The 22,462-nt window shown below is 51.4% G+C and overlaps 2 protein-coding genes and 1 long non-coding RNA gene across 3 annotated transcripts; 1 reads left to right on the top strand and 2 right to left on the bottom strand.

Moving 5' to 3' along the window:
- Nucleotides 1-5,619: 5,619 nt before the first annotated feature.
- On the bottom strand, nucleotides 5,620-6,881 carry LOC139825562 (uncharacterized). Its single transcript, XR_011735672.1, has 3 exons — nucleotides 6,685-6,881; nucleotides 6,020-6,136; nucleotides 5,620-5,817 (listed from the first exon to the last, which is right to left on the bottom strand). It is a non-coding gene; the product is annotated as an uncharacterized lncRNA (long non-coding RNA).
- A 566-nt stretch (nucleotides 6,882-7,447) lies between these two features.
- LOC139825538 (uncharacterized protein C12orf50 homolog) lies at nucleotides 7,448-11,151 on the bottom strand. The gene is made up of 6 exons (XM_071798645.1): nucleotides 11,101-11,151; nucleotides 10,687-10,693; nucleotides 10,263-10,412; nucleotides 8,859-9,029; nucleotides 7,782-7,859; nucleotides 7,448-7,569 (listed from the first exon to the last, which is right to left on the bottom strand). Exons 1-6 carry the CDS (start codon nucleotides 11,149-11,151, stop codon nucleotides 7,448-7,450), a joined length of 579 nt encoding a protein of 192 aa, XP_071654746.1.
- A 150-nt stretch (nucleotides 11,152-11,301) lies between these two features.
- On the top strand, nucleotides 11,302-13,914 carry LOC139825537 (uncharacterized). The gene is made up of 3 exons (XM_071798643.1): nucleotides 11,302-11,358; nucleotides 11,810-12,475; nucleotides 13,004-13,914. Exons 1-3 carry the CDS (start codon nucleotides 11,302-11,304, stop codon nucleotides 13,154-13,156), a joined length of 876 nt encoding a protein of 291 aa, XP_071654744.1. The 3' UTR covers nucleotides 13,157-13,914.
- The last annotated feature ends 8,548 nt before the right edge of the window (nucleotides 13,915-22,462 follow it).

Raw genomic sequence — 22,462 nt, 5'->3', positions numbered from 1 at the left:
GAAGATGTTGTGAGAGACACTGCCGAAAGCCTTGCTGAAGTCAAGGTAGGCAATGCCCACTGCTCTTCACCCATCAACGCAGCTAGTCACACCACCATAGAACGCTCTCAGGTTGGTCAAACATGATTTCCCTTTGCTGAGCCCATGCTGGCTACTCCTGAAAACCTTCTTTTCCTCCACACACTTGGAGATGACATCCAGAATGAGTTGTTCCGTCACCTTTCCAGGGATGGAGGTGAGGCTGACTGGCCTGTAGTTTGCTGGGTTGTCCTTCTCGCCCTTTTTGAAGACTGGAGTGATGCTGGCTTTCCTTCAGTCCTCAGAACCCTCTCCTGTTCTCCAAGTCCTTTCAAAGATGATGGAGAGTGGCTTTGCCATATCATCCGCCAACTGTCTCAACACTCGTGAGTGCATCCCATTGAGGCCCATGGATTTGTGGATGTCCAGTTTGTGTAAACAATCTCTTACCTGATCCTCCTCAACCAAGGGAAAGTCTTGCTTTTGATAGACTTTCTCTCCTGTCTCTAGGGCCTGGAATACCTGAGGAACAGTTTTAGCAGTAAAGACGGAAATGAAGAAGGCACTCTGTAGTAACTCTGCCTTCTCCGTATCATCTGTCAGCAGGGCCACCTTCTCATTCAGCAGCGGACCTACATTTTCCCCAACCTTCCTTTGGCTGCTTATGTACTTGACAAAGCCCTTCTTGTTTCCTTCGACATTTCTGGCCAGATTCGAGTCCAAGTGGAGCTTGGCCTTCCTCACCGCGTCCTGCGCACTCTAACAGCCTCCTTGCACTCCTCCCAGGTGGTCTGTCCCCTCTTCCACACTACATAAACATCCTCCTTCCACCTAAGTTGTGACTGGAGTTCCTTACTCATCCACGCTGGCCTCTTCCTCCTTCTACTTGATTTCTTCCTCACAGGGATGCATTGGTCTTGAGCTCTTTGTTCCAGCTTAAAAACACTGGAAAGAGTCTCAGGGGGTTATCTGCTTGTTCTCAGCTGCACCGAGACCTCCAGCTGCACTGGGAGCCACACCAGTAGCTGGCACCGCAAGCCAGGAGTCCCTACAAGCCTCAGTTGGGCCCAGTAACTGGCATCCAGTCTACCCACACAAGCCCCCCAGCTGCTGGTTCATAGTCCTTTCAGGTCACATACACACAGGAGAGAGTGGAAGATTACACAGAGAGATGACTAAGAAAAGGTTTAATAGGAACATATGAGAAGACAGGACAGATATGGTCTGGGTCCTGCTACCAGTCACTTGACTCTGAAGAGATGCTGGTGTCATCAGGTGGTTCGTCATCTGAAACTTCTTCAACAAGATTAGAGGGGATGAGACCCCTTGTGCCGTCGGTCAGCTCTCCCACATACCACCCGTCTTCATCCACGGCTCCAAAGACATAAACATATTGTCCAGCAACCAGAGGAAGCTCTAGTTCAGGCCGCTCGTTGGGACCATGGAAAGGATCATAGCTGTATTGAGCTATGAATGCTCGGAGCTCTGCTGGTTGTTTTCTCATGGCCTCCAGGAGGATGGACTCCTTGTCTGTTCCCAGGTCAGCTTGGGGTGGCCTGGAAATGATAGGGTTGGATCGTTCTCTTTGCAGCCGTTCAGGTTCCTGAAAAAGCTGCTGGCTTTGGGTGGGCAGCGGCACTGGAGCATTGATCAGGCCACGGATGGTGGCCTGCAGTTGTCTGGATCTCTCTTGCAGCTGCCAGGCCAGGGCAGCTAGTTGAGCACTTTTCTGCTGCAGCCTCTGTGCCTCCCTGCCTGCTCTGGAGAGCCTTCCTTTGCCAGGCGGCGGGTCTCTCTCTCAAGGGCACGTTTCTGCCTCTCCAGGTCTTCTCGAAGACGCTGCAGGCAGGTGTTCTTCTCCAGGAGGTGGCTGCACGTGCTGCCCAGCAGCACCGAGGCTTCCCCCTCTGGCAGCTGGAGCTGAGCAGCTGCCACAGCCTTGCGTGCTGTTTGCTGCCCAGCGCTGTGGCTTTCTGGCAGTCTTTGCTGCGGTGCCACCAGGACTCGGGGCCCGCTTCTGCGCAAGGAGCAGACGCTCTGTGTCTCCTGCTGGCCCTGGTGCCCAGGAGGGCCTTGGGGCTGGGCCGTGCCGCGGGAGGCGGGCAGTCGGCCCTGGAACCGCTGCAGGATGTGTTTGATGAAGAATCTCCTCTCCAGCTGCAGCTGGTTGCGGAGGTGGCAGATGTGGGCGGGCTGGTCGCCATCCGTCTCCCAGCAGAGCTTGCTGAGGCTGCGCAGGGCTGCCGGGGGCTCGGGGCAGCTGAATGCCCTGGGCCCCCATCCTCTTGTACCCCGTGTCATGTCATTGGCCACCAAACGCTGCTGCCACAGGGCACCAACGGCCGCGGTCCCTGGCTCTGCGAGGGCGGCAGCCCTTGACCCCGCTGCAGCCACTGCTGCCCTTCCCCGGGCAGAAGCACAGATAGGATCTGCCCCAGCTGGGGTGGGCGAGCGTGGCCGTGTCCATGTGTCCTGCCGTACCTCACAGTGCGGGGTGCGGCTGTGTGGCCTCATGCGCTGTGTCCTGCTCCCCATGCAAAGCAGGGGTGCGGCAGTTTACATAAGAAAAGGTCAGAAGGCAAAGATTCTTCCAGGAGAACTCGACCGCCTGGCCTCACCCACCCAAGTGGGGTTGCCAGGAGAAACCAGACCAAAGTGGCTGAAATCAGCAAAGTTGCAACAAAATTGTGCAGACTCAGCTGATAAAAGTGTGTTAAGTGTGCTTATGTGGGGGAGTCCCATGTAGAAATACTGAAAAGTGAATGGTAACAGGAATATCATGGGCAAAGCCAAGAGTCGATGTGCATTGTAAATGTGAGCATGTGAGTTGTCTTACAGCTGCTCATAAGGAGCCAAGATTCTTAACACAGGGTCCGACTCATGCTCCCGGCTGAGGGCACCTTTCTTGTGGCAATAAAATGAGGTTACAACCAGTGTGCGCTCTGCTGCCTTCTTTGCGAAAGGAAGGAATTTCTGTAAGCAAATCCATTTTGGTGAGATCTCTGGAGTCCTCACCCTCCTGCAGAGACCTGGGAGCTCTGAGATCCCTCCTGCTCTGCATTTTGCCGTTGAAGGTGAAATTACCCCAGTTCCAAGTGTTGTTTTCACACCTCAGGAGCGATCACACTCCTCTGGACCAAAAGCTGGGGTGTTCCTAGGAATCCCAGGAGGCCTGGCATGCCGATAGCTCCCTTGGTTCAGGGAACTGCTCCCAAGGTCTGTCTCCATTGCCATCATGGTGTCTCAGCTGCCTGGCTCATGTGCACGCGCTGCAGACACTGACATTCCTTGAGCAACCTCATCTGATGCCAGAGCTGACCCTGCTTTGAGCCGCAGCTTCCACTAGGGACCTCTGAAGCTCCTTCCACCCCACACACTGAATCACACAGAATCACAGAATGGACTGGGTTGGAAAGCCCTCAGAGATCATCCAGTCCAACCCTTGGTCCAACTCCAGTCCATTACCAGATCATGGCACTAAGTGCCATGGCCAATCTCAGTTTAAAAACCTCCAGGGCCGGTGAGTCCAGCACCTCCCTGGGCAGCCATTCCAATGCTGACCACTCTCTCTGCACAGAATTGCTTTCTAATCTCCAGCCTCAATTTCCCCTGGCAGAGTTGAAGCCCCTGCCCCCTTGTCCTGTTGCTGAGTGCCTGGGAGAAGAGCCCAATCCCCCCTGGCTAGAACTGCCCTTCAGGTCGTTCTAGAGAGTGCTGAGCTCACCTCTAAGCCTCCTCTTCTTTAAAGTGTGTGTAAAGCATATTTCAGTTCACTCTGACAGTTTTGTTGCACAGTTCATTTAGTTCATCGCACGGTTCTGCTGCCCTGCTAAAGTGGCACAAGCTCAGGATCAAACTCAGACTGAGCCCTCGAACACCCAGCAAACAGCGGAACCATGGAAGGACCTGGCGCTCACACGGAAACAATGACTTTCTAGAATGCATGGGTGTTGCTGGTGACATTAAAAGTCCTCTGAAAGTCCAAAGTCAAACTGAGAGCATCTATTCCTTTTATTAATTGTGCATTAAAAAATAGTCTGTAAAAATAATTTCAATTATCAACTTTTCAAAACAGATAAAATTCACTGAATATATTGAAGAACTTTATATGTGACCATACCGAGAACACTTTTTAAATTTTGATTTCCATCAGTTCTGAAATGTTACAGTGCACGTCCTGCATCTTATTTTTTGAATTTGCCGCTTTTTCATCTTCCGATTTCCCAGTTGATTTTTCTTGTAAACTAACGCACTCATTTCATCTCTTTCTCATGTCTACGCATCGTTCTCCTTTGTTATTTGCTTCCCAGGCTTCTTGGCTCCTCTGTAAAAACAGATGTACATAACGTTTTGTGCATAATTTATTAGAGCAAAACTGTATACTTTTCCAGAAACATTTTAAAAATGAAACTTTCAGCAGTTCTAGAAGCAACGGGAAAACCAATCATCCTACTGTAATTCACCCGTGCTTGAAAATGTGCTGCTCTAGTTTTTTTCCTCTAAAACCTTCCCCAGCAGATCTGGTGCTTGCACAAAGAGCCCAAATGCAGCAGCTCAGCTGCTGGAGGGATTTCACAAGGTGGTTTTGGGTTGTCTGTATCTATGCGGTGCCTCAGCAGAATTTGTATCTCGGGCTGGAGTCAGAAGGCCCAGGGAACTGCCCTGGGTGAACTGGAACTGACCGCTGGGTCACCTGGGCTTTGAAACACAAAGTCACAAAGTTGCACTTTCTGAGCCACCCGCTCTGGACCGATCTCCCAGAGCAAGCTCGTGCTCTCCAAACACCGACGGCACCATCCGAAAAAAAGTGCTACTGACCATCTGCTCTGGAACAGAGCACCAGGGAAGCCATGAACTCAAGAAAGGGCAGCGCTCAACAGCCTTCAAACTGAACCTCTTTTCCCTTCCAGGGAGAACTTTCAGTGAGAGCCAGAGGGCCAAGAACCACAAGGACACTGTGCTAGTCCACATTTCAAACCGTGCGACTGCAGAGCAAAGTCCCCGTAACAGCTGCGGGGAACACGGAGATGGGCGATGAGAAGGAAACGTCGCAATGAAGCACAGAGTGCAGACCCAGGCTCTGGCCATTGCTCCAAGGGCCATGAGGTAGAGACTCGAATGCTTTGCTTTCGTATCAGCGATGCTGTAAAACATCAGGCGTCTCGGGTGAGTCCTCCAGTCAAAATTACATGTCTGCAAACAAACGAACTGTTCTCTGTTCTTTAATGACTCAGCATTGCTTAGGATCTGGTGGATTTTGGCAGCAAAGGCTTTAAGACCAACTTCACATTTTCTAGGTGGGGAGAGATGTTGCTTCTGCACAAAAGAATGAATTGTAAAAATCTCTCTCAAGCAGTGACCCGAATGGTTGTTTTAAACTTACAGTGAGCATTTTCACGTGGATTTCTTTTCCTCCAGCGTGGTGCGTTGTAAAATCCTGAAGAACATTTCTCTGTCGAATAAACATAATGAAAATAACAAAGATTGACACAAAATAGATATCAGAAGTTTCGATAAGACCAAACTCCATGATATTCCAAGATAAAAAATAATACTAAATATTGAAAATAATAAATCTATCACAATCAAACCCACCTGTGGATCCACTGAGCTTTGGTTCTGGGGTGACATTCACAGTGCGGTAGAAAACATATGTTGATCTGCGAGGTTCCAAAGAATCAGATTCAGTCTTTCTGCCAGCACCTCTCACATAAGGAACAGAAGCAGCAGTTTCCTCATCCTTATTTTTACGCCTTTGTTGGTAACTTGGTTTGACGTTGGCATCCGAAGAGTGAATTCCTAAAAGTGAAAAAGCAAGCAGAGATGCAGAAATGTTGTGCTGTTACTCAGAATTTGGCATATTACGAGGTCCTAGAGGCTGAAAACGAGATTGACCAAAAAAACCAAAGTTTTTTCGTGGACAGCCCAATTCAAATCTATCCAGTTATTTTACTTACAATGAGGTGTTCAGCAATGAGAAGCTGATGCCAAAGTACGTTACCTCCATTGTCAAAGGATCGCCAGTTTCTTCTGGGCACACGCTCCGCTGGAACTCTCCTTCCTGAGCTCTCTCCTCCTTTCTCTGTGCTGTTCAGCGGTGCAGCGGTGTCACCATCCCCTGGAAAGGCAACAGCGAGAATGTGGGCCCTGCTGGTGTGCGAGCCCAGGGAACGGCACTGCCCTTCTCTTCCTCCGCCTCTGTGAGACAGCGATACGTAAAATGTCCTTTAACCTCTCGTTGTCTGTTCTTCTTTCTCTTTGGTCAGTTCTCTGGATCCTGTCCCGTGTAACTTGAGCACCTGACGTATAACTCTGATGCTCTCTGGAACATCCATGCTTGAGCCCAGGAAGACTGATGGACTCTGAAGGAGACCTTTGGGCTGAACTAGGAATGATGCTTTTGTCTGTAGCATTTAGACACATGCTATGAAGATGACTGAATTATTGGTCATGAATCTACTGTCTGACTAATTATAAAGCTTTACATTTCTGACTGTGGATACTGCTGCGCTCTACTTATGAAACTTATGCTGGATCAAGTTTAGTCTTGACCATATTTGGGCATAAATGACTTCGCATGAACCCGCAGGGACAAAAAAGAAAGCGGCACCATACAGACAGGCACATCTGAGGTGTTTTGAGAACCCTGTTTCAGCAGAAGCCCACCTGTAGACCCCTTGAACTTTGGTTCTCGGGTGCCGCCCACCCTGCGGTAGAAAACAGACGCTGGTCTGCGAGGTTCTGAAGAATCGCAATCTGTTTTTCTTCCTGCTGCTCTCCCGCGAGGAACAGGAGAAGCAGTTTCATCGTCCTGCCTGCGACTCCTTGGGTGGTAACTCGGTTTTCCTTTGGGGTCTGAAGTGTTAAATCCTAAAAATGAAAAAGCAAACTTTATAACGCTGTGCAGTTACTCAATTTTGACACATTGCAGGAGCCTGGAGGCTGGAAGACAAGCTTAAAACAACGTGTTCTTTATGGAGAGTCCTATCCAAATGTGGATTGTCTATTCTCTTCCTCCCACCTCTGGGAGACAGCGATTAGTTCAGTGCAATGTCCTTTAACCTCTCCTCTTATATTCTCCTTCAGATTCTCTTGGATGTTTGGATCCTGTCTGCTGTAACTGATGTACAACTCTCATGGTCTCTAAGACAATTCTATAATACACAAGTAAAGAACGAGCTACAAATAACCTGCTCATTCTTTAGCTCCTCACTTGTCATGAATGACATTTATGAATCCTTTCTGATCCGATTTATGGAATGGTTGTGTATCTCCAGATAGCACACGTAGGCTTTACAGCCCATTTCTACCTTTTGCATCCACAGGCAACACAGGGAGTCACCATGCCTGAGACACTGTGTATGTGTAAATATGTGGGGAAAAAGAAATGGTAAATATTAATGGTAACTATTGTCTGAGAAGATGAACATTACTTGCCTTTCTGTAAGTCTCGCTCCATGGCTTCCAAGAGTAATATTTCCTTTTCCCGAGCTGAAGACACAGTTTCTGCTGATTGGTGTTCGTGAGGGTACAGGATCCTGTAATACTCTCCTAAACACAGCCAAAAAGGAAGATAAAATAAATACAATAAAATAAAATACAATAAAATAAAATGAAATAGAATAAAATAAAATAATATTAAATTAAATTAAATTAAATTAAATTAAATTAAATTAAATTAAATTAAATTAAATAAACAATGAAAAGGCTTAGTATATTGTCTTCATTGCTGTTTAGGAAAGACTGACTGATTTCATATTTACCAGTTTTATAGCATATTTCCTTGATGGTTCTTTCCTCTTCCATTTCTGCAGCAGTCTTAGGCTCCCATTTAGAAACATCTGCAGGAAACGGTTTTAAAAGATTACTGGGTATCAATACAAAGACCTTCAACAATTCCTAATAATCATGTACCATCATCAATTTCATTTTGGTCACAGTGGGTTTTTTCTGAATTTAAGCTCTGCTTCTGGACGGAACAAGGATTCCTTAATATCAGGTGTTTCCAGGAGCAATGGAACGGCAGGTACAACACATAGGAAGAAGCTAATGTTTGTGGATTTGAAACTATTCAAACCCACCCTCAGTGCTCACGTTCAACACAATCCTTCATGGACAAGCCAAAGGAAATCTTCTGACTGAACACGTCACCAGGGAGCGCTTGTCACAAAACCTCTGCCCACAGGTCCTGTCCTGGAGCATCTGCTGGCAGAGATGGTGAAGTGAGGGCTCCTCATCTGTCTCAGTTAAGGCTGCTGAGATCAGCAAAGCCCCGGCTTTGATTTGGCTTGAATTCATGGGGCTCACTCCTACTGACACCGGCTCAGGAAGCACTAACAGGGGGTCGTCCTCTCACTCTCTGCGAATGTGCAATTCATTCTTCCCCAGGAACCCCTCATCTCTAAGTGAGACACAGTCAACCGTTCAGCTACTTTTAAAAAGCACAAAACCAAACCCAAAATAGATCTATAAATGCATAGACAGTCACTTAATCTAGTGAGTTGTGTCCCCAAATGTAGAGAAAGTTTGAAGAGTATTTGATGGCCATCTGAATTGTGGATCACATCCTAGGAGTTGTGGATCACATTTTAAACTTTATCTAATACAAAAGAGGTATGTGGATGATAACGCTATTGAAATATGCAGGTAGGCATTTCACAGGAGTTAGAATGATGCCTGGTGACCACCACTTCCAACATTTTGGGATTAGCCGGAAGCTGTTTTCCAAACTCTTCAACAACTCTTTTCTAAATAGGTCACGGTTATTATAACAAATCAGTGGCGAAGTGTAGAAAAGACCCTATTCTACTTCTTTGTGAAAGAAAATATAATCTGTTTACAGTTCTCTTTGTCATCATCCTCTTCATCGTCCTGTTCATCTTCATCTTTGTTGAGGCTTATAATGAGTGGAGCGTGAACTGGCAGGAAAATATTCTCTTGGTTTCCGAGTGATTCTTGCAGATGTGCTGGGTGCAGAGTCCTTTCTTGGCCACCCTCTTGCAATGGCACATCTGCAGAAAAGAACATGATTTTGTTAGAAGGGAACTAGAATATCAAACCCAGGTCAGACATGCAGGTGCAGTTTTGAACTCTTTATCATATTGACAGTTCACTGTGCCACTGCCCAGAACAGCACATTATCAGCTCCGGACAGTGTAAGCCAAATGCACCTTAAATGGGTTTGACAGGATTTCTAAGTATCAAAAAGGACAAATGCAGTTAAAATGTTTGCAATGCTATTCTGGGACACATGGACTTTGAATGTGTGCATTTTTCAGTAAAAAGAAAAAGGTTTGGATCTATTTTCTCATTCTGATTGTTGGACATGGCTCTTCTAGAGGTTACCCATGTCCATTGGGCCTCCAGGGCATCTTCTCTGACTCACAGCACACCCAAAATGTGCCTGCGTTTTGTTTAGGAGAGCACCAGCTGCCAGGGCTCACCGGTGTGGATGTGGGAACTGCAAAGCAAGCAGTGCGGGCACTCACAGAAACAGCACCAGGTTCTTGCCTTGCTTCTCTGGGGCTGGGGGGCTCAACACACCCAGACAGGACACGCGACCTTTCCCTGGGGGAATTTCTGGAACACAGGCTGTTTGCTTCTGACCAGAGGTCTCTCTGGACTTTTCTCATTACACCTCTCTGCAGCTCTGGAGCTCAGGCCCATGAACAGCTCTAGTTTAGGCCCCTTGCTCCTGCATGGGTGACAAGTCACGCTGCTCTCACTCCAGCTTCTGCCTGAGTTCTGACACCTGTCCTGGCTCCCTGCCCTGGACACTTTCCCTGCTCCAGGTTCCCGCTGTCTAACAGGACTCCTGGAAGCCAAGAGCTCCTCCGGGAAAGGAATGAGAAAAAAACCCAAAAAACAAAAACCAAAATCTTCTATTGGTGCTTTTTTATTTTCCAAAAATAATTTGATTTTCAGTTATTATATAACCTTGCAAATGATTTCTGCAGCATTTCTAGTCTGTGGATCCTGGCAACCTAAATCACCACTTGTGACGTCATCTTTCCTGCAACACGAAGATCCGTAACACGACAGCTAAAAAAGTCACAGGGCAACACCATTCAAATGCCAAAACGATTCCTTTCTTTGCTCTGAACTCACTGCGGTACCAGATCCTACGCCACTGATTTACCATGGCACGTTTTGAACCTTCGTAGATATTACTAAGCACTGCAAGGACATTCTTGTGTATGAACTTACTCTAATGAACAAATAGTAGGGAAAATATTTTCACTCACTGTTGTTAGGTGGCAGGAAGAGTCCGTTTATATTCCGAGGTTTGCTGTGACCGAAGGCACAACTGATCCTCACACAGCCTGAGGGTCGTTTTTCCCAGACACAGGGGATGTGCCTGTACTTCTGCTGCAGGAGAAAAGAGTTGTCATCGACTGTAAGCACAACAATAAAAATGGACTAAATGGAGCAGTACACGGTCTGCTGCTGGGACCGATAACCAAGATTTTGTGGGACACAGATTTAGACATTAACAGCTGGGTCTAAAAGCAGCATCTCCAAACCACGCCACGTTTGGGCTGCAGTCAGTACAACTGGGCCATCCCCTGGGACACACTGGGCTCTGGAGACAAAGCCCAGCTCCCGGGCATTAATGCCAAAATCCCCATTGTCCAAATGGATGCGATAATGGAGAGCCCAGCACCCAACCCTGGATCTTCAACAGGTGGAATTTAAACATAGGGCAAACACACGTTGCAGGACTTTCTTCTCAATAACTTGTTTTGCAGTACTTCAGGAAGGAACTAAAAGCAGAAATCATAAACGTGGCCTACGTATCCAAAATCAATATAATCCTGATTCAATACGAAAGATGAGTGATCGTCACCCATGACTTTTATGCGTTCCCTGAGTACCCGAGCGCAGTTCACATGAGAAATTCCCTCGGTTCAGATGATCATTACCTCTTCTCACCACTTCCAAAAACCCGCTATTTCATCTACAGATGTGGCCATGACCCAGAGAGACATATCAGCTTCTACGTTTACGTAACAGACCTCCCTGTCAACACGGCTGTATCAAGAAATCAAGGATCCAAAGCACTCCAAGATCTACAGCATTTACCTGTGCGTTTGGGGAGAACTGGAAATTGCAGTTATTGCCAACTCCATTCATGTTCGCGGCTCCAAATGCCCGCAGAAGGCACCAGCACGAAGCAGCTGGTGCCTCCTGCAGCCGGCCAAGTCAACAGAGGCGGTTGCGGCCAGTATAGAATGTTACGTTTCGAAAGTTCCAACTGCTCCTCCAGCTCCTGATGTCACCATCATGGCGCCAGGGGACACGTCCAGCTTGGACATCTTCCTTCGTCTCCATTGCTTCAGTGTGAATTACAGAAAATCGGGCTATTTCGGAGTCTCCCATCCCAGTGTTTCTTTAATGGAACAAACCCATTTGCCGGGGCTTAAATAACACCCAGCCCCTTGCTGAAGGAGCTGTGGCCTGAGAAACAAACCTTTGATAATGCAAAGACAACGCTTACTGACCATTTTTTAAGCAAAACCTTTCTGCCCAACATTTTCCTCACTGTAGCTCTTTGCATGGAGGGGTGTTGGGAGGGTGGTTTAAGATTTGGGTTTTATTTCTCATTACTGCACTCAGATTTGATTGGTACTGAATTAATTCCCACTAGCGGAGTCTGTTTTGCCTGTGACAGTAATGGGTGAGCGATGTCTCCCTGTCCTCATCTCGACCCACGGGTGCTTTGTTTCTCTTCTCTCTCCTGCCCAGCTGAGGGGCAGTGACAGAGCAGCTTTGGTGGGCACCTGCTGTCCAGCCAGGGTCAGCCCAGCACCGCTTCCAAGGTTTATCCCGAGGCGCAGAGCCCGCGAACCACCCGGAGCCCCCTGTGCTGACGGGGGCAAAACCGACACAGCGAGTTCCCCACGGCCCGGGGCCCGGGCATCCCTGCCCCAGCCGGGCGTGCGGCACCGGGCAAGCAGAAAACAGCCCGAGGAACGGCTGCCGGGCCAACGGCACCGACGGCACCGCCAGGGCGCGCTGCCTCAGCCCGGAGCCGAAAACACAGCGGAGCCGCTCTGGAGAGAGAACGGCGCCTGGAGCCCGGGAGCTGCCCCAGGCCCGCGGCCGCGCTGGGCGCCTCCGGGAGGGGAGGCCCCCGCCTCGCTGGCGGCTCTGGGGAGGTGCCCCGAGGCCACCGCGCCCGCCCTGCCCTGCCCTGCCCTGCCCTGCCCCGTCCCGCCCTCCCCAGCGCTCGGCTGCGTCGCGGGGCTCCTGGCGGGCGGGCGGTCCCGTTCTCCATTTCCCGTGGCGCAGCGCGGGGCGGTGCAGCCGCAGTTCCGCCCGGCGCTGGTCCGGCGTTGGGAGCGGGCGGGCTCGGGTGGCCGGGGCCATGAGGCGGCGGGGCGCGGGGCAGCGGGCGGTGCCGCGTGTGTTCGTGACCGAGGTGAAGGAGGAGCCGTCGGCCAAGCGGGAGCGCCAGGTGGGCGAGGCGGAACGGGGCCGGGGCCGGGGCCGGGCCCAGGGGGAGCCGCTGGGCCGCGGGGAGCGGCGCCGCACGGCGGCGCGGAGCGGGGTGGACAGGCAGCGGCACCGGCCGTGTCAGACCCGCCCGGGCTTTCCCGAAGCGTCCGCGCCTTAAATGCGGGAGAGAAAGATCGTTCGGGAGCCATTGCAGCGCTTCCCTTTTCCCGCCGAGTGCGGGCGGTGCTCCCCCTGGTGTTGAGGTCGCTGTGTCTGGTGCGGGTGCAGTCCCGGCGGGAACGGGGCTGCACTGGCAGCCTGTGTGCAGCCGCTGTGCCGGGCCCGCCCGTGAGCCCCGCACAGACTGAAGCACCTTCTTTCTCATCTTTTTGTTATGCTCAAAAGAATATCAGGAGTGTGATGGAAAAATACTGGAGCCCAGTGTGAGCTGCTTCTCCCGAGGATGTAACAGGCAGTGTCCGGACACACCGGGGTGTCAGTCGCCGGTCTGCTGTAGAGCTCCAACTTGTGTTTCCCCGTTTAATAGAACCAGAGAACCATAGACTGGCCTGAGTTGGCAGGGACCCACAAGGATATGGAGTCCAACTGCTGTCCCTGCACAGGACACCCCACAGGTCACCCCGTGTGTCTGAGGACGGTGTCCAGTCTCCTCTTGAACACTGTCAGGTTGGGGCCGTGACACCTCCCTGGGAGCCTGTTCAGTGTGCAGCACCTCTGGGTGAAGAACCTTTTCCTCATGTCCAACTGACCCTCCCTGGCACATCTTCTGCCGTTCCCTGGGGTTCTGCCATTGCTGCCAGAGAGATCAGCGCCTGCCCTTCCTCCTCCCCTTGTGAGGAAGCTGTAGACCGTGATGAGGTCTCCTCTTAGTCTTCTCCAGGCTGAACAAACCAAGTGACTTTAGCTGCTCCTCATATGGCTTCTTCTCCAGACCCTTCACCAACCTCTTCTGGACACCCTCCAATAGCTTTATATCCTTTTTGTCCTGTGGCGCCCAGAACTGCACCCAGTGCTCCAGGTGAGGCCGCAGCAGTGCAGAGCAGAGCGGGACGATCACCTCCCTGGCCCGGCTGGCGATGCTGTGCTGGATGCACCCCAGGACACAGGTCCCTCTTGGCTCCAGGGCCACTGTTGGCTCATGTTCAGCTTGCCATCAACCAGAAAGCCCAGATCCCTCTGCAGAGCTGCTCTCCAGCATCTCGTGCCCCAGTCTGTAAGTACAGCCAGGACTGCTGGCACTAAGATGGGTGCTTGTGGAACCCACTAGTGACGGGTGTCCAACCCAACATGACCCCATTTACTCGAGCGCTTTGAGCCCAGCCCGTCAGCCAGTTGCTCACCCACTGCACTGTGTGTTTATCCAGCTGTGTGCTGGACATCTTGTCCAGGACAATGCTGCCAGAGACACTGTCAAATAAAAGTTTGTTTTGGACCCTGTTGTCTGCCTAAAACTATCGGGGTGCATCTGTGACACGTGGGATGGGGGGGACACAGGGGACATAGAGGGGACATGGGGGGGTGACATGGGGATGGGGGCACAAAGGGGACCTGGAAGGGACATGAGAGTCACAGGGGGGGACACGTCCCCCACTTTTCCCCCCTGCACCACAATTTACCCCCCAGTTCCCTCTGGCTTTAGAATCCCCAAATAACTTGCGTTGGAAAAGACCTTTAGGATCATCGAGTCCAACCATTCCCCCGATGCCCAATCGGAGTTGAAACGCCCGTCGCCAATTTCTCACAAATCCCTTTGGGCCTCGAGCGTTTTATCACCCCCGAGCGACCCAGGATGAAACACCCGGACGCTCAAGTTCTCGCCTTTGCAGCAAAATCCCCATTTTGCCCTGTTTCTGTTTCTCAAACTGAGATGAACATCCTGGGCTCTTCTCAAATGCAAAATAACGGGGGGGTTCTCTGGCCCCTGGGCTGGACTTTGCTGCTGCTTAATGGAGATAAACTTGGCAGTTTTATTAGTGTGAATTTCCTTCATTGGGATCTTCCCTATGCTCTTAATGGGGGTAAACTCAGCTTTTTATTAGCGTGGATTTCCTTAATTGAGATTTTCCCTATGATCTTAATGGGGGTAAACTCAGCTTTTTTATTAGCGTGAATTTCCTTAAACTCGACTTTTTTTATTAGCATGGATTTCCTTATTTGGGATCTTCCCTACAGCCTTAATGGGAATAAACTCGGCTTTTTTGACAGCGTGGATTTCCTTAATTGAGATCCTCCCTAGGATCTTAATGGGGGTAAACTCGACTTTTTAATTAGTGGGAATTTTTTTAATTGGGATCCTCCCAGAATCTTAATGGGGGAAAACTCAGCTTTTTATTAGGATGAATTTCCTTAATTGGGATCTTCCCCACGGCGCGCCCGCGTCTGTTGGTTCCAGTGGGAGAATCTCCATCTGACACAATTTATTTAAACAACCTGAAAAGGGGTTTGTGCCGCCCCTGCTCAGAGGGGAGCGTCAACACAATCCGCACGATTCAAACACCCCCAAAAAAGCTAAAAGCAAACAAGAAAAACAGAAAAAAAAGGGTCGGGAGAGGCCGGAATCGCCACTGTCACCTCAGGGCTGTAGGACGCTGTGGATCGGGCTCTTTTTCCAGAGTTATTGTCCAAAAATCCAGGTGTTTGGTGAGAAAAGCTGCGCTTAAGCTGGGCTTAGCGGCACCAGCAGAAGAGGGACCGCAGGGTCGGCCGTTGTCCTGGCTGATTCGTCCTGGTGGTGAGGAGGAGCATGGTCTGACCTGCCAGGGTGCGGGTGGAGGGGTCGGGGTCCTTCTCCAGGATCCTGAGGGCTGGAGGGAGAGAAACAGAGCCGGGATGAACCCCCCATGTCTGCGGAGACACCCCCGGTGTCCCCCCGAGCCGGCCCGACCGGACAGGAGAGAGAGGCTGCGCGGGAATGCCCAAAACTGGCCGATTAGCCCATTGTTTTGGGTGGAAAAGCCCCTCAAGGTCATTGAGTCCATTAACCCAACCCCTTGCACTAAAATGTCCCCAAGAACCTCGTCTGTTCACCCCTCCAGGGATGGCAACTCCAGCACTGCCCTGGGCAGCCTGTTCCAACGCCCCACAGCCCTTTGGGGAAGAAATTACCCCCAATTTGGGCCCTGAACACGAGGGGATCCTCTTGTTCCCACCCCAGCTGCATTCGGTGCCTGTGGCCCCACAGAACAGACACCTGTGCTGCCCGGAGTGGCCACGGAGCAGACGGAGCCCAAAGCCACGGACTCCATGAGCTCAGCGGCTGTGGTGACATTTCACAGACATTTCACAGGGGTGGGCCATGGGCCGAGGAAATGGGGGGAGAATCAGAATAAACGTGAGAAAACTCGAGTGTCGAGATAAGAATCAGTTTAATAAGTGAAATTAAATAATGAGAAACTTCCATGTGTCCCATAGAGTCAAGTCCAGCCGGCTCCAAGAGAGAGCTGGCCCAGGCTGAGCCAGTCAGCGATGGCGGTGGCACGTCCGTGATAACATAGTTAAGAAAAGGGAAAAAACAACAGAAAAGCCAACAAACTGCAGCAGTCAGAAGAGGCCCAGAAGGTGCTTGAACCTGTAGGCCGCTGCAATATCATCCTCAAGACTCATTGCCGTTGTCTTTTTTCTCCAACACCACTGTCCACGTTGGCCAGGAGAACACAAAGACCTGAGCCTCTAATCGAGCAGCTCTGGAGATGCTCTGTGCCTGGGCGTTTTTTTCCTGAGAACTAACTCTACATGCTAATTTATTGTGTTCAGCTGCTGGTGAAAGCTTCCCCCTTCTGGATAACACGGGTGCTCGCATAAAAGAAGTATGAGGTGAAAAAAGAAACAATAAAGAGCCTGACTCTGGTCCTTCCAAAGGAAGAAGTGGAGATCAGGGACGTAAGAACCACTGTCAGCCTTGGCTGTGGTGACCATGAAACAGCAGGACAGGAGTTGTGCCTCTTCAGGGGACTTTTGGTGGGAACCCCACAGGCAGCGGCACTCAAGGGCACCAGAGCTCGGCACAGCTGCTCTTTCGGGTCTAGGGCTGCCTGTGCCTTCTGCTGAGGCACCATAGTGATGGGCTCTGGGCCTGTGCGGGTCCCCAGGGTGCTGCTGTGCCTGTTCCCCACCTCATGGTGTGTCCCCAGCATAGTCCCCGTGTCCTAGCAGCCCTCTGAGAGGCGCCGCGTGGGTCCCATGGCCGGGCTGTATATGTTCCTCCTGGGGCTGGGGCTGCCCCAATTTCTCATGGCTTTTGCCCAGAGAGAGCGGAGCATCGGTCCCAGCGATCCTGCTGCCGTGAGGAGGATGAGAGTGCTCAGAGGTGAGGGGCTGGCGGGACGTTGGGGGCTGATGCCAGCTGGAGGCCGTGACTGTCCCTGCCACGGGCTGGCGACTGCGTCCTCGTCACCTCTCGTCCTGCTGCCAGGCAGCTCCCCGAGGGCTCTGGCTCCATCCTCTCCCCACCCTCCATGGGGCAGCTGGGGACCTCTCCGAGATGACCTGGTCCGGCCAGCTCTTGTCGGGGCTGCGCAGTCCCAGCCCTCCCAGCCTCTCCTCGCAGAGCCCCGTGTCCATCCCATGCCCAGCTCAGGACCCCCACGCTGGGCTCCCTCCAGCACCTCGCTGCCGCTCTGGCCCTGGAGAGCCCACAACGGGCCAAGTCCCGCAGGGGGTTCTTTCCAGTTATGCTGTGAGGGGAAGACTCCCTCCCCTCACCCCCTGCCTGCCCTCTTGCCGGTACAGCCCGGGAAGGGGTGGTGGTGCTGGGGGAGGCTGGGACGATCCTCAGCCTCCCTTACGCAAAGCCCTGCAGCCAGCAAAACTCTTTCTCTTCTTCCAGCTCTGTACTCGTGTGTGTGTTCCCAGCCCAGACCTGCCAGTCCTGAGGACGCAGGCAGGGAGACGGGGACTGTCATCGGGACTTCTCTGTTAAAGCGACTGCAAGACCAGGAGGTGAGGAGGGAGGGGGCTGAGGGCTCCCCTCCCTGCCCCTGGCTTCCCTGAGTGCCGCCACAGAGGGGCATCTCGCCTGACGGCACCTCTGCTCTCCTCCGCTTTGTCCCCAAGCACCCATCCTGCTGCTCCAGCTGGACTAAAGCCACCGCTCCCCGCTTTTTTCCCAGGAGCTCTCAGCACCCTCCTGGGCAAGGCAAATCCTCTGGCATAAAGCCGGCATCTCTCCAGTGCCTTTGCCCAAGTGCCTAAGCCGCTCCTGAGCTTTGCTTCGGGAACTGTCCCAGCACCGGGGCTCCTGCTGCATGAGCAGCAACGCTGTGCATCAAGGTGCAGGTGCTCGCGACCTTCCCCTTTGTCTCAGTCCATCTGGATGTCTCATTACAGGACAACATGCTCTGTGATTTACCCTTCATTTCATGCTTTCATTAAGAAACTTGCCCTGGGACTGGCAAAGCCAGTCCCATCACTGCCCTTTGTGGTCTGTGCCCAGGGTGACCGAGGTGAGACATACCGGGAGCTGGAGAGAGTCTTGCAGCGAGACAACGGCTGTTTGACGAGCGGTGTTGTGAACCGCCTGATAGCAGAGGTGTCCAGCGACATGCAGGCAGCCCGGGTGAGCTTGTTCTCTCTCACGGCCACCAAGCAGCCTGCCTCCAGCTCTGGAATTGGGGCAAATACGCAGTGGGGCAGAGATGTTCCTCAGTCATTCAGACCCAGCGGAGGGCCTAAGGGCGAGGCTCTGGGGACTCGTCATCACGAGGAATTTGGACAGGGAATGCAGAGAGCTGTGAGGAGAAGCAGACTCGGGGCTGTTTCTCACTGAGTAAGAGCTGGGTTCAAGCTCAAGACTATTTCTCCTCCCTTAAGGAAAGGACATGGAAACCCACCAACCCCACAGAGAGGTCCCAGGAGGCCTGGAGTCCACAACAGTTTGTTCCTGGCATCTCCATGGACAGGGAGAGGGCTGTGCCGGGGAAAGGCCTCCCTCTTCTCGCCATGGAGCTGCTTGCCTACCTCAGGGTACCAGAGGCAGCAGCTGCCCAGCCCCCATTCCTCCCCCGTTCTCTTGTAGATCCTCAACCAGGTCCTGGAGATGCTGGAGGGATTTCAGACGCAATTCCCACAGGGCACGGACCTGTTTCCTCCGCACAAGATTTGCACGGTCTGGCAGCAAACACGCGGTGTTGGAGGAGGCCTCTACAACCTGGGCAACACCTGCTTCCTCAATTCCGTCCTGCAGTGTTTGACGTACACCCCACCGCTGGCCAACCTCTTGCTGTCTCACCAGCGCAGCCAGTCCTGTGAGTCCTTTCTACACATTCTTTTATACCTCTTGGGCAGCTCTAAATGATGAAAAAACCACTGTGACTCTGGGAAGACAGCTCCGAATTTTTCTATAGAAGCTGCCTTCAAACATCACCCTCAGAGGGGCTCGGCACAGCGTAGGGAGCACGTCAGTTTGATGCCAATCGCCGTGCTCGTACTCCCAGGGAAGATCGTTGCTCGCTTCCTGTGGTTAACCAAGTGCATTTGAAAGGCGTGCCTGTAGAAAGTCGTTGGCATTTGGCGTCCCTGCTGCTGCCCAAAGATACTAAAACGGAGCACGTGGGCACCCGGGATTCTCAGAGTTGCATCCCAGCTCGTTTGTGCAGTGCCCTCCTGCTGTGGTAAATGATACGGTCACTGGTGAAGCACGAGGAGGGAACAGCCCTTAGCAAGGCGAATGAGGTGGCGTCATATGAACATGATCAGAAATGTGTGTGGGATCGGATCAGAAGTGGGAATTCTATGGGGGATAAAAATCACTCCTTGTTTGTCAAACCCTTTGAGTCTTCCTTCTTTCCCTCCCCGCTTAGGTGGGCAGGAAGGCTTCTGCATGACGTGCGCCATGGAGGAGCACATTGAGGAGGTCCTGTCTTGCTCGGGCAGGGCCATCGCACCTGTGGCTGTTGTCAGTAAGCTGCCACGTGAGGCATTTCAGACGGTTTCATTTGGAGGTATTTTACATTTCTGAAGGCCCCTGTGTGTAACTGCTTTCTGCGGGTTCATGTTAAGGAGGAGGGCTTTTAGAAGCGTCAGTTTTCTGTCTTTTTTCACTGAGATCAACATGAAAACCTCCTTCTTGCTCAGGAATAGGAGAACAGTTCTAGCTTGGCGCCCAGGAAGACGCATATGAATTCTTTGGCTGTGCCCTGGGTGCCATGCAGAGAGCTTGTTTGAGCAGCAGCAGCAGCGAGTAAGCATGAGCACATGACCATGGAAATGTTCTCTAGCCCTTTTGACTCCTTCCTTTAAATCATCAGCGAAACCCTCTCTCCGGGGGTCTCCTAACAAGGAAACTCTTGGAGGAGCAAACTCTCTGCCTTCCACCTTCTGAGCCGCGATTACCGTTTCTTTCCAGCCAGGACACATCTTCTGAATCCAGCACAGTCGTTGATCAGGTCTTTGGAGGATTTCTAAGATCCAGAGGTAATTGTTTAAAGTATCACTGTCCTTAGAATGGTCCGTGGCTCTTTTGCTGATTGTGTTAAACTGCTTTTGGCACACGGCAGCATGTCCAGGGTGTATCGGTCACCCGAAATGGGCAGAATTAGTCTCCTTCCCAACCTGAGAAGCTTTTCTCTTTACCTTCCAGTAACGTGCTTGAGCTGCAAAGCCGTTTCGGACACCTACGAGGCCTTCCTTGATATTCCTTTGGATATCAAGGTAAGATATTTGGAAATGGTGGCGCAAAATGTTTCAAGGTCCCTGCAGGGCCCTCGTTTATCTCCAGTAAACTCCGCTGAATTCAAACTGTGGGCTGTTACCGGGCAAGAGCGTGGTGGTGGATGGGAAGGGAGCTGGACTTGTGTGCTCCTTCCACAAAGGCCCTGTAAATGAGACCCTGTGCTGGGTGCCAGCTGGGCAAAGAGCAAGGGCGGTATCGACAGCCATGATGACGCTGTCCTACCACCCTGCTTTGGACTCCTCAGGACGCTCTGGTTGCTGGACGGGTGGCTTTTGCGGCTTTTTCTATTTTTGACCAGGCAGAGCACGGGACACTCTGGTGCTGCCCAGGAGTAGCTGTTTATTGGGATAGCACTGGCACCACATGGGGAGCTGTTTCTTGAGATTTTGGGTTTCCAGGAGCTCAGTGCTCTCCTTTCTTTCTTGTCCAGGCAGCCTCATCTGTCACCAGAGCTCTGGAAGACTTTGTCAGACCTGAGCAGCTGTATGGCGAAAACAGCTATAAATGTAGCAAGTAAGATCTTTACTGATGACATCTTCACAGTAGATACTGGGTTATGGTCTTTCATGTCTGGGAGCACTAGTTAGGTTTTGACTTCACCGAGAAACCCAGTTGTGACACAGCTTGGGCTTTTGTGTGTTTGTTTTTTTTCCCCGTACAACTAAACCACCTGAATCATCCACGACTTGGAAAATAATGCATTTGTTTCTAAGATGGGTACATTTTTTTCCCTTCTGTCTGAACTGGGCAAAGCAAGCCTTAACACAACCCTACCTGGATGGTGGGCGGAGCGTGGAGATGACAGGTCGCAACCGTTCGGTCTGTGTTTGTTTTCAAGGTGTGAACAGCGGGTCAGTGCGTCCAAGAGGCTTACAATCCATCAGTCCTCCAATGTCCTGACCGTGTGCTTGAAGAGATTTGATCCTTTCTTCGGCAGAAAGATTGGCAAGGTGTGTAAGCAAGTGCACGGCCACCTTGTCTGCTTGGAAGAAGTCCTTTCCCAAAGCAGCTTGGGCTTTTGTGTGTTTGTTTTTCTTCCCTGTACAACTAAACCCCCTGAATCATCCACAACTGTTTGTGTTTGGAATCCTCTTGATCTCTCCTTAGCTTGTGCAGTACCCGGAATATTTGGATCTTGGCCCATACACACCCCAAGCGGCTGGAGGACCACTCCTCTATTCCTTGTATGCCGTCCTGGTCCACAAAGGTTACAGCTGTCAGGCAGGACACTATTACTGCTTCGTAAAGGTAAAAGTCAATTGTGTGATTTGTGTTGGTCTGTTGTGTCCTTCAGTGACGCCCTGCCTGTGTTTTGGTTTTAAAAACCCTGTCGTGCATCTGAAGATAGAATCACCTTTATTTGCAGGCCAGCGATGGGCAGTGGTACGAGATGAATGATGACTCTGTGGTTCCGTGTGACATCAAGAAGTTTCTCTGCCAGAGTGCTTATTTACTCTTCTATGTCAGGTAAGAACAAGTGTAAAAGGGTGTTCAGCATACGCTCCCTCTCCTGTTACTGATCTTGTCCTTGCTCTTCTTCACCGGTGGGTTCTGCTTTCTGTCCTAACAGAGAACGACCATCCAGCTGAGTTCTGTCTGCTCTGCAGATGGCCCCGTCCTTTCTTCTTCCTCCTTCTTTGGCACTAAACACTTGCACTTGTGTAAATTGCTAGCTGTCTGCTCTCTGGGGCTGTCTAGCTGTGAAAAGAGGTGAAACAGGGGTCCGAGAGGGTATAAAGATGAGTTCTTGCTCTGAAAGGGGCAGACATGGCTGGCAGACCGTGATCTGATTTCCATCTTCCAGTCCTGGTTCAGTCTTCTGCGTGTCATATCAAGTGCTGCCAGAAGATGCCAGGATGAGACTGAAGCCACACGGAGGTTGCAAGAGCAGCCCTAAACTAAGATCCCCGTTGTTTCTCCAGGAACCATGATTTGAGCCCTGGAGCAGGCGTTGAACAGCCAGTGACACAGAGCACTAGGCTGGCAAAGTTGGTCCAAGAGCTGAAGAGTCTCTTTTCTGAAGGCTTCGTGGCACCAAGAAAGCCAGACTTGCAGCCTGGATCGCTATGGGAGCAGCAGCCTGGGAAATACCCGCTTGAACCACAATGTGCGCTCCCCCCAGTGCCCGTTCACCCAGAGGCTGCAAATGAAAAACCACCAGGCAGAAAGAGAAAACACTCCTGTGCAGAGGAGGGTGAAAGCGCGCCCGAAAGAAAGTGGCGAAGGATGGAGGTGAGCCTTTTGGTGACCCAAACTTGACAAGCAAATTCTAGAAAGGGAAGAAGACAAAGAAATCCAAAGAGAACACTGAGGAGG

Source organism: Patagioenas fasciata, chromosome 24 (assembly GCF_037038585.1).
Source record: "Patagioenas fasciata isolate bPatFas1 chromosome 24, bPatFas1.hap1, whole genome shotgun sequence".
NCBI classification, from domain to species: Eukaryota; Metazoa; Chordata; class Aves; order Columbiformes; family Columbidae; genus Patagioenas; species Patagioenas fasciata.
Note: the sequence above shows the minus strand (reverse complement) of the source record. Positions and strands in the feature narration are given on the sequence as shown.